This window comes from Miniopterus schreibersii (assembly GCF_964146895.1).
Source record: "Miniopterus schreibersii genome assembly, chromosome: 7".
NCBI classification, from domain to species: Eukaryota; Metazoa; Chordata; class Mammalia; order Chiroptera; family Miniopteridae; genus Miniopterus; species Miniopterus schreibersii.
Window position 1 is genome coordinate 45418200 of NC_138108.1, and position 12395 is coordinate 45430594.

The window sequence follows — 12395 nt, forward strand, 5'->3', positions numbered from 1 at the left end:
AAACCCACAATGCCATCGAGAAGAAGAGAAGCTGTGCGCGTGGTACTCCCATAACTGGGGTAAACACTGCTCCTACAAGTCCTATTTCTGCAAGTGAGTTAGATGTATCACAGAAAGAAGAGCAACTGTTCTGGCCAGTGTGGCTCAACAATCAGAGAGCCGGCCAGAGTCTCAGGTTCCATTTTTAGTCAAGGGTATGTACCTGGGTTGCAAGTTCAATCACTAGCCCCCGTCGGGACATGTGTGGGAGGCAATTAATCGATATCACTCTCTCACATCAATGTCTCTCTCTCACTGCCCCCCACCCCTCCCTTCCACTCTCTCTAAAAATCAATGGAAAAAATATCCTCAAGTGAAGATTAACAAACAAAAAAGAAAGGAAGGAAGAAAAGGCGCCAACTCAGGATTTGTTGAAAGCCCTTGAAGCTGTACTTGCATCTCAGTCTTACATATGAGTATTTGTACTACTCACTGAGGCTCTGACTGCCTGAGAGACAGTGCCAGAGCACTCTCCATATGGTAATGTCTCTAAACCAGCCCCAGTTACCAGGCAGATTAGTTTGTTTAGTTATTAAGGGCACAGAAAAGGAATGCGGACTGAATGCATACACTGGACAGACTGTACTATTTCACCAAGAAGACAGAGTTTTCACAAAAGACCCTCGCACACTTTTTGTGGCTGTCTTCCCAGTGTGGGGTTGGAATGAGTTTCCCTCTATAACGATGCACTGGGATGGCCTGCAGTGTTGCCGCAGGGAGGTGAGAGCGAGTCCCTCTCTGCATTGGCAGGAAGCTCATACACCAACAGAGTCTGCACAGAGAAGCTGAGATTAGAACTTGCAAAGGGACCATGACTGAGACTTTATGGTCACACCTCAGCAGATAGTTAGCAATTACTATCAGCTTCATTCGGGGACAGCAAAGGTTGAGAATGACAGTGTGTGGCTCTAAAGTAATGTAATTGATGTCAGTAGATCACAGAAAACAGTCTTATTTAACTTTATGGACACACCTTGTAACCCTGGGGGAAGACCACACACATTGGTTTAGTTGCTTACAGAGCCAAATGACTATGAGCATGTTTACACTATTTAATAAGGTTTGTTACCTTATAAGTAACTCCTGTGTCTTTCAGAAAATAATATTATTTGTATAGAAATATCAAAGGTACAAACTTAGATTGTCTAATCCCATGCAATTAAAGGTTTTTTAAGGAATGATTACAGTAACCCATAAGAAGTTAAATCTGTTTTAATTAATCATTGGTATATCAGTATGGCCTAAGGTAATAATTTCATTATTTTTAAATTAATTTTATTCTAACTGGCTCATTTTTAATGTTTTGATATTTTTCTTTAGTTCATTTATATCATTTTATTATTTAGTTTATTTTTAACATTCAGATATATATCTGTATATATGCAAATATACTGTTTTAATACTTTCTGCCATTAACAAGGGAGTTAACTAGTCTGGGATAGTAGTAAATTAGCTGTTTGGCTGTTTGACATTGGTTATATTCACCATGATTTGTTTACACTCCAGCTTTCTCTATTCAGCACAGTCCTCTGTTCTATTATTTGACTGCAATAGGCATCTCAAGAGAAATGTCAATGGAAACAGAAGGCCCCTGCTTTCAGAGTGAAGAAATGAAGTGGGCAGATGACAAGCCTCAGGGAAGAAACTAGGTGGGGAGAGGTCATCTCTGGGATAACCAGTCAGTCCTGTCCACTGCTGCACATTAGAATGACCCGGAGAGCTATAAACTCCCTTGATCTGTGACCGTGTGCCAGGACAACTGAATCAGAATCCCTGGGCTCTTGGGAGTTTCTGTGAAGCACCAGAGCCGAGGACCACCTCACTGAGGGCTTAGATGACTTAGGCGGCCAGAGCTCCAACTGAGACTCCGTGCCCAGCCCAACAGGGAGAGCGATTTGGTTTTGATTCCGTATCCAGTCAGGGAAAGGGTTGGAGGTGATGTCAGGGACTCTGAAAGGTGTCCTGGTCCACGTCCAGGGTGACATGGAAATCAGCAGACCGAGGCTTCATTGAAACCCACTACCATTACATTCTTGTGCCCCAACCCAGGGAAGCCTGGGTTGGGGCACATAGTGGGGTCTTTGTAAGGACTATGGGCACATTTCTAGACAGATCAGACTCATGCAAACCTTAATGGAAACAGGGAAACAATTAGTGGTTTGTTGGGGCTTGTAGAGAAATCTCTCTTCCTTTCTTCCTGAGAAATACAAGTTGTCATGAAGTTTAGTTTGGGCTTTGCCTTTGTTTTCCTCATATTGGTGCAAGCAGTACTACATGCAGCGAATTTATTTGACAACTTGAGCAAGGAATTGTTACTCAAATATAATTTTTTACTATTCAATTTCTGTACAAAAAAGTACAGGATTCCACACTAACCTACCTACAGAACTTCAGGAAGGTAGACATGGGTAGGAAGAGAGGAGACACAGACAGAGACAGAGTAGTCAGAGGTCACCAGCTGCAAAGTGGCAAGGCGGCAGCAGCCAGGACACAGGTGTGGAAAGCGGCAATGAAAGGGACAATCGCGAGCATGACAAAGATAGGTTTGAAGGCAAGAACAGAGGCAAAAAAAAAAAAGTCTATTCATTAAATATGCATGTAGAAACCCACAGCTAGATTAGAGTTAGCATTTCCAATTCTTGCTGAATTGAAAGAAAAACTGAATTGCTAGTATAGAGAGTAGCCGGTCTGCTGTATGGCACAGTGAGGAACTGGGATGTTTTGACTAATAGATATTACCAATCAGCTTAATTCTGCATAAACCAGCTGTGCAGCTCTGGTCTCAAGTGGATTATAGACCTTAATTGTTTGAGGCCATTGTTTTATTGTTTGACTTATTTAGAAAAGAGTTGGTCTTCTGATTCTGAGCCAGCATTCAAAAATTAATTTTATGTTCTTTTCATCACCAAAGCCCACTCAGAAACAGGCACTGAGAAAGAGTTACAGAAGATAAACAGCTTAAAGGCTCTGGATTTGGAAGGGAAAAAAGGTGAAAGATTTGTTGTTATAGTTTTAATTTTTAACAGAGTAAAACTGTTAAGTCTAATCTACTATTAACCTTACTTTGAGCCTCTTGAGGACAAAACTTGTGTCCTTTCTGGTCTGTGTTTCCCTGAGACCAAGCTTACACCCTGCATGCACGGGAACCCTGCTGTGATCACTCAGCCTGCGTAAGGCTCATGTGTCCAGCAGCCTATCTGGAGAAAGGTCAGGATGACTCCCTGGCCTGTGTCAAAGGAAAAGAACAGTGCTCTAGCAAACAGGGGTCCTTATTTCTTAGTATTTGTACAGATTAGCATTGTATGTTGAAAAACACTTGCTATATTTTATTAAGACAATTGTAGGAATACACTTATCTTCATTGTTTCAACTGCACAAACCAGAAAATGTCACAAGGTAGTTTTTATCCCTCACAAATACTTTTCTCTCCCTTCCATTCATCAGCTAAAACATGCTGAGAAACCACAACACTCATAGAAACTGAAAAGAATCAATACTCCCTCAACTCTTCCTCTATTCCTCATTTATTCAAGCAGTGTAGTGGCCTTTTCTCTCCTGCCTGACTCAATCCATATATTAATTATATTATTTTCCTCTAGGTGCATCTTGTCGCAAGACTGTGAATAAAGCAGTCTTCAAGCAAATGCTGTGTTATTCATTTGTTCCTGCTTAAGAAACAAGCTTGGACTCATAATGGCATCCCAAGGCTGCGGCGAACCTGAGCACGTTTTATGGCCATTCCTCTCTTCCGCCTTCCGAGAGGTCTCCCTCTGGTCATTTCCTAGAGTCAAGGTTAAGCATTTTTTTCCTCAAAAGAAGACCTGCTATCACAACTTTCAAAACATGCACTCAAGTTACTTATTACTCCAGAGTAACATATGCCCAAAGCATGCGCAAGCATGTTAATTTTCAACTAATCTTTAAGTACTTAATGAGCTCCTGGGAAATGATTGGTCCCCAGGGCCAAAGAACTGAAAAGAAAGCTAAGGTGTGAGGCACAGAATGATGTCACCCTTCTTTGTCTTTTTACATACACATAAAATGTTCATGAATCATGTTCTACTTTGGGAATAGGTACCACGTGATTCTGCTCTCTTGGCCACCGTGGTAATAGTACTGATAAACATAGATGGTGTTTATTGAACAATTCATATATGCCAGGTGTTACAGTAGGAGTTTTACAGTGACCATTTTGTTTTATTCTTAAAACCTGCCTGTTACTGCATACTCATTTTACAGAAGAGATTAAGTAGCTAACTCAGGGATAATTTAACTCGAGATGTCTGACTCTGGAGCCAGCAGGCCTACCCATTGTTCTAAACTGCCTCGTTTTGAATGAGACTACTTTAAATTGTAATAGTTACTTAAAATCGGCGCACACAATTAAAAGACAACACAAGACATACTTTTGGTCACAACCTTACATGTTGATAGAGATCTAGGTTAGGTTGGGGCTGTGAATAGCAATCTATGACCTTGAAAAATTATGCCTTTGGGAGAAAGTCAAAGGTAGGTTTAAAGCACTTTTATGAGAAATGATTTGCAATGTGGACATTTAGCTGATAAAAATATGTTTAGTTTGCTAGAAAATAATCATGGGTCACCTTTAAAGAGTCTAAAACACACAGATGTCAGATTATATCTGTCACAAGCTGTCAAGAATGATTTCTATCAACCTAAAATCATCCAGGGATTGTTCCAAATCCAAAAAATCTTACAGAGTGCTAATGTTGACATTAGGATTTTTGCAGCAGCAGATGTATGTGGAAAGAGACACTCTGTCTTGCAGCTCCCTCCTGGTCCACATCAGATTTGGCAGCAGGGAGTGAAGGTCAGGAATACTTCAGGCTCTTGACATGGATTCAGTGCAACCATTTTTACATGAAAGCAATTACCTAAGCTCTGTATTGCAGTAATTACCTCCAAAAACTTGGGGACTCCATCTGTCCTTCTCTACTTAAGCCACTTAAAAATAATAAAAAAGCAATTCCAAAAAAGAAGAGGCTTCCAGGACTTCACAATTAATAAGCAAAGAGCTACTCAGTACTGCATACATATGTGGGAAAGGACACAAGGAAGAAACTCACAGGAGATGAAAAATCAAAGGCTAGGTGTGAGACTGGCACAAAAAACGAACATCTCAGACTGCTCATGGGTCCATGATTTATTCTGGGGGAAATGGGAGCGTTCAAGTATTAGGTTGTGGCGACACTGCACAACTTTGTAAATATTCTAGTCATTTCATTGTAGGGTGAATTTTATGGTATGTGAATCATATCTCAATAAAGCTGTTTAAAAAAAGAAAAAGAGGCCCGGCAGGGCATGGCTCAGAGGTTGGGCATTGACGTAGGATCCAGGAGATCGTGGTTTGATTCCCGGTCAGGGCACATGCCCGGGTTGCAGGCTCGATCAATGACTCTCTCATCATTGATGTTTCTATCTCTCTCTCTCCCTCTCCTTTCCTCTCTCTGAAATCAATAAAGATATATTTAAAAAAAAAAAAAAGAGGAAGAATGTCTTTAAAGAAAAAAAAGAAACCATAGAATGGGCAAGTGAAAATGATCTCAGAGAAAAGACAGTGGCATTTTATGCCCATAACATATTTATTCTAATTGGCTCCAGCATATTTTAAGACACCCTTTTAAGGCAGAGGGATGGAATATTCAGAATGCTCTTCCCAAATGGAGCCTGTGGTGACGAGTGGATTAAAAACATCCCTCTTAAGTTGTCCTTTCCATTCTAGCATTAAGGATAACAAATATTTTCACTTGTGTGGAGCGCTAAGAACTAAATCCTAAAGCAAAGCCAGAAACAATGCTGATGTGATATATCTAACCTAAATACCAACAGCAGACAAACTGAATGGCTTAAAATCCCTTTGGAGGGTTGAGTTTCATTCATAGATATTGGAATCATAATGATTATTTTGAAAAGCAGAATCTAAATGGGTGATATTAAAAATAGTACTAACTACCAGATTGACCAAATAAAGTTTCTCCAACATGTTGTTTTAAGAAGCTGACCCCTCTCCCTGCACCTCCCAGAAGGAGGGGTCGAGATTGTCCAAAGTGGTTCCTTTTTCTAATTTAAGTAAAGATGCTGCCCAGGTGAGCAGTGACATTGCTAAATGTGACACAGGCAGAGCCATGAAGCCTGACATGTCTAGAATATATAAATAAGATATTTTCCCAAGTTTTAAATGTCTGGCATAAATGAATGTTTCTATACCTTGTGCCACATGTTTTCTACTCCAGAACCCCCTTTTTTCAATAGGTATAAAACAGTCTGATTAATTAGCAAACAGAAGGGATCTTTAACCTTGAGAGTTTAATTTTCAAAACTTGTTTAGCCCCATTGCTGATCTCCCAAACTGCCAGCTAATTATCCTGAACCATCTGACTTCAATACATTAGGAAGAAAAACAGCAGATTTGAATTAGTTATTAAACCTTTTGAAATTATTACTAATGGTGACATTAAATATTGTCAGAAATCCAAAAGAAATCTTCTCTCTTTTAATTCTAATTAAAGTTGATTTCCAAATTAATATTAACTTTATATTAACAAAATAAAAAATATACACATTTTTGGACAAGGGCGGACTTAGCTGAGGGATATAACTCAAGTACTTTTAACAAGCAAAAAGACTGAAAATACTCTTAGAACCAACAACAGTTTAGGGTAGACAGAATTAACTGTCTGTCTTGCCCAGTAAACATCTTGCCCTCAATCTCTGCTGATAAGAGAAGTGATATTTAGAATGTATTTGAGAGCTTTAAAAGTTTAAGTTAATACCTAAGACATGATTTTTCTACATTTTCTACTCTATTACCAAATTGGATATGTATTTCAAATTTCCAATAAGCGTTATAAATTAAAGTTATTAATTTTCTAATGTGCAGGTAACTTTTTTCTTTCTTTTCCCACAGATTTCAGCGTACTGTTCAAGAAATGGTCTTGGTTAGTTTGTTCTTATATATGTTTCCTTTAAGTTTTATTTATATTGCTTTGCATTATGAGTTAGGTTTAGTCATTCCTCGTGGAATTATTGGGTATTATTAGCATGTCTAAATGTACATAATGAAACTGAGAGGTCACGACAGGCCTAGAGTCATGCTGATTTGACTTCTGTGCATGGTTAGTTTTTTTGCTACTCCTACACACATAAGTATTTCATATTCATAGAACAGCAACTACATCTTATAATAATAAACTACACTTGCAAGGAGCTTATCTTGAATACATATAGTGTGTGCAGTTGCCTTTGTTTTTACCTAGTATTCATTTATTCCTTGTTGATAACCATATATGTTAAAAATTTAGCTGAACAGGTACAGAGGCCTCAGCCAACCAGCATCCTCTGGCTATAGCAGTGCTAGCGAGGCGTGTGTGTCCCACTTAGGGACAATTAGATGTGGTACGGTCTTTTCCTGGAACTTCTAGAAAAAGGATTCTTGCTTTCTCTGCAATTTTTTTACAACTATCTGGGGACAACCTGGGTGAGAATGGGGGCTGTTCAGAGGAAGCAAGGCTGAGAGGCAAAAAAGAAGAAATACAATCAAGGGGATACTTAATTTTTTTTAACACACACTTGTGTAGTGCTTACAATGGGCCAGGCACAGTTTTTTAAAAATATAACTAATCATCTTCTTAACAAACTTATTAAGGGGGTGACTTTATAATTGAGGAAACTGAGGCACAGAGAAATTAAGGGACTTGCCTAATGTCACACAGCCAATAAATGATGGAGCAGGAATTTGGGTCCAAGTGATCTGACTTCAGTTTCTGTGCTTAGCCACTATGCTAGGAGCGCACTTTGAGCCTTTACATTAATGAAGGTAATACCTACTTAAAAATGGGTTCTAAAAAGAAAAAGGAAGGAAGGAAGGAAGGAAGGAAGGAAGGAAGGAAGGAAGGAAGGAAGGAAGGAAGGAAGGAAGGGAGGATTTGTTGCATTTGCCAATTTCCCTGATATAAATATTCTCACTATGGCTAATTCCAGCTATCAACATGACATCATCTGGTTAACAAAATTCCTAAAAATTCAATCATCGAAGCATTGGTATAAAGCAGCTGCTCTGGTATACCAACAGAGCTCACATTGAACCTCCCTCCCATGAGACTGCCTTTTGGTGAATCTGTAACGTTGCTTTTGGTTTCAGCCACTCTGGGTTGGGTTTTCTCTCCTTTGTAATATTAAAGAGTCTTAACTGATTCCAAGTTTCATGGATAATGAAATACTTTCACAGAACTAGACCTTTGTTATTCTATTAGACCTCTATAACAAGCTCATGAGACAGACAAGTCGCTCAGCATGTTTCTCATCTCACTCATCAGAAACTGAGGCTTGAGTGGATTATAAAGTTGGTTTATGTAGTACTGGCCACACAATTATCAGACCCAGTGCAAAATGAAAATGTGTGGCCCCTTGTTAAGAAATTATTAAGAATTTCAAGATGATGACAGTGGGGCATTAAGCTAAATGCAGGCCCCTTCTAAGAAAGGGGCCTTGTGCAAAGGCCCAGCCACACACCTGTGAAGGTGGCCCTGTGTCTCTGTCACTCAGCTGCTGAAGGAGGTGGCCTGTGAACTCGGATCCATAGGTCCCATAGCTCTTACACTCTGTTTTAGTGCTTCTCTGCAAAATAGAGGCTCTGTAAATACATTACCTACATTTCTATGTAGAATTTGTTATTTAAATTATTAGTGATAACTGTATTTCTTATTGACCAATTTTAAGTAAACATGCACAATTGACTCACTTATATGTTGCAACTGCTATATATTAACTAGATCACAAGTATATTCAATCTTAATTTCTTACTTACATTATGTTTCCTTTAGGTAAAATTAAAATAAATCTTACATAAATGTATTAAGCTACCTGTGTTGCACACTTATTAGTTTTCAGACAAAGCCAGATAAAGAAAAAAAAAATCTCTCAAGTATCAGATTTTTAATCATTCTATCTGATATACTCCACGCACCAAACACACCCAAATGCCTTATTTTTTAAAAACTTAGGCTACTCTAAATATCCTAGGTATTAAAAAAATACCCACTTTTATCTCCCACTACATTTCAGAAATACTCTGGTTACTTTCTTCCTCATGGAAAACATGGGCCTAAGTGCAGCTGTTTATGATGCAATTACTTTTTTTCTAAGTGCCAAGCTCAGTCTAAAGAGTTTTATTACTTAGATTCTCACATTCAAAAATCATTACATCTCATGATAATATTTGTTGATATATGATAATGGAAGAATAACATGGAAAAAAATATTTTATATAAGGTAACATTATCCAGCTTTATATAACATCTGGGTTCCACTAGTCAATTTTTGATGATTTAAAAAAAACAACAGAAAACCCACCGCAATAAACAGCTGAATACTGCTTCAGATTTAATCTGTGCCAATAACAGCAGATAGTTTTGCAGGAATTATAACCTAGAAGCAGAGGCTCAATATAAACACTGTACTCAACATTTCTATTTACCTGTTGACTAATCTAGCTATTTAATTTTCATTTATGTTTGAAACATTAGGCGCTGAGAGGAAGAATATTCCAGTGTGGTTTCCAAGAAATGTGGCAAAATTCTCCAAGTAAGTAAATCGATACACTGATATCCTTTAAAAACGGTTTTCTAAAACATTTAAAATTTACCATGTTTGGTAATGAGAATGAAAGTCAATGTGCCACTAAAGAGGTGGGCGGCGGAGGGGCAGGTCCTCCACTGGCACTGGATGAGGGCATTTCGAGCTTCCTGGATTTACCAGTTATTATAGGAGAATTACCTGCTCGGCTCTGTGCCGGCGCTGGTGCTGGTGCTGGTGCTGGTGCTGGTGCTGGTGCTGGTGCTGGTGCTGAGAAAGGGTGTTATAGGAAGCAGCAATTTTGTCCTTTCCAAATTGTTTCTTCACTCTGGCCAAACCACCAGGCACTGTGCACATGTCTGATTCCTCCATCATCTAGAACAATTTAAGAAAAAGAAAAAATCAGCTTTACATTTTCTCCAGATAGGATTCTCAAGCTTTTTGTTTTTTAAAGTTAACAATTATTGATGGGTGATATATTAAAAAAAGATATGAATATACACAATTATTTCAGGAGACCTTATAGAATCCCTTAATAGAAAATAATCTCCCCATGTTATTTTCTCATTTATCTGCCTTTTGATATAACTTAGAAGAATATACAAAATATTGAGTTAATTCTCCTTTCGGATTTCATTGTCTGGAGATTAGAACTATCAGAATGTATTTCTCTAATAATACACAGACTGGTAGAAATTAAAATAATGGATTCAATTTTAACCCAATAAGATTATCATTAAAATCCAAAATGTTATAGGCAACACATTAAGAATATTAAAACATTCGATTCATTCCAAAATTCATTTAAATCATCAAGGATAAACAAAATAGCCTCGGAGAATCTCTTAGGCAAAAATATTAATGTCAGCAATAATAACAACTACTTAATACATAGTACACAGTGAGTTGCTATGTACTTATGTATGTTTTGTCATTTGAAGCGTCTCCATTTTCTGTGAGATATGGACACTTATTATCTTGAGTTTTAAATGAGGAAATTGAGATTTGGAAAAGTAAGGCAGATGGTAAGTGCTCACAGGCCAGATGTGAGTTTTGAAGCTGGAATTTGAACTCGTATCAGTCTGTCTAAATCACAGCTGTCTGTCTTCATCATTATTAGTCTGAAGGACAGGCAGGAAAACAGCAGCTATACTACTCCAGGACTCAGCTCCTCTCATCGGTGTGTGAGAATAGGTGGCAGTGGGTTGGGGGTTAAGATGATAAGGATTCCAGTCTATCATTGGCATTTTACAGATGAGAGGCTGTTTCAATAGGCAATATTTGGAATGACTTGAAAAACACTGATGAGTCGTGTCAGATTTTATGCCCCAGTGGGGAGTTCTGTAGCTCAAGGGCTTTGCTTTTGATAATTTAGCACACTCCCCAGGCCAGCAGGCACTCAAGCCCAGATGGGAAAGACAACTCTCAAGCAAACAGGCCTCATGCCAACACCCCCCCCCCCCCCCCCCAGGTCTCCTTAAATCTGGGAGCAGACTCAGCAGCACTTCAAACCACAGCAGGTCTCCTGAGGTCTAGCCCAGTCCTGACATAACTGTGGAAGCCCTGAGACGTGGAAGTAACTGGATGCCCTGGATGCCAGTGAGCTGAGGTTTCCACACTATGGACTGTGGACTCCTGTGGACCCAGGATTATTACCCCAATACGTATTCTCTCTCTCAAACAGATACTAAAACTACAACTACTGTCTGAGGGTTCCAAAATATTGGAGACTAAATTAATACTCAAGATGATCAGAATTCTAGCAAATACTCAAGTGGTTGCATTATTAAGTTTATTACCTTTCCCCAATTACATGGACTGTTAAATAGTTAAGAATATGCACAATGGCTCTATGGAAAGAAAGTATAGGATTGTACACTTATATGTACTAGATATATATTCTATCAGAACCTGCAGCACACTTCAAATATAAGTCCTGGTCAATTACTGCCATCTGACACATGATAAAGTCATGAGAAAGGATGACATCCCCTTTGAAATTTGAGATAAAGAAGGAGAAGGGTGAATTAAGGCTACATTTTTTACCCTCTACCATTTAATTTACATAAGTGACCTTTCTCAATTGATTATATATAGGAAATACAGGGTGGCGCAAAAGTAGGTTTGCAGTTGTGAATCCAGAAACACAGTTTATTCTTGTGTTATTATTTATTAATTATTGTATTATTTATTTTTATTACAACTGTAAACCTACTTTTGCCCTGCCCTGTATAGAAATATTAAATTATAGAAATTAAGGTAATTATTGTTAAGAAGAACCCTGCTGACAAGTATAAACAATGTCCAAATCATGTGCCAGTTAATCTGGTAAACCCCAGTAATTATGCTAATAAATGGATGCTTTCCTAATATGTGCATTTTCTCAAAAATATCAGTTCCTATACTTAACAGGTTGCCTCTCATCTACCAAAAAACAGATATACCTATTTCTTCCCTTTAGCATTGTGCTTTGGAATCAGAGCAAATTACACATGCAGAAATGCATACAGTTGACTATTTTTGCTAGTAGGACTCCCATTACCCTTAACACCCCCAGTACTGCCTTCCCGCTATAGCTGCTGCTCACCCACCCAAGTGAGGCAAGTCCTTTAAGCTGTAGTTTAGTGGTGGTGATAGGGTTTTGTTGTTAAGCTCAGACCGTAAATAAAGGTTTACATATGTATATTGCAGGACTTACTCAAGGAGCAGTCTGTAGCCATAAGCTGGCGCAGATGGAGATCATGCCCCATGATTTTGTCTTG

At 38.5% G+C, this 12395-nt stretch overlaps 1 protein-coding gene across 5 annotated transcripts in view; it reads right to left on the minus strand.

Annotated features, from left to right (window-relative positions):
* The window catches only part of XIRP2 (xin actin binding repeat containing 2), a 99624-nt gene that overhangs the window by 31814 nt on the left and 55415 nt on the right, over nucleotides 1-12395 (minus strand). For 4 of the 5 annotated variants that reach the window (XM_081142119.1, XM_081142118.1, XM_081142121.1 and 1 more), the window contains exon 3: nucleotides 9835-10008. In XM_081142119.1, coding sequence (XP_080998245.1) covers nucleotides 9835-10008 — 174 coding nt within the window. Of the gene's footprint in view, nucleotides 1-8571; nucleotides 8677-9834; nucleotides 10009-12395 lie in introns of all 5 variants that reach the window. The other variant, XM_081142117.1, reaches the window with a different exon arrangement.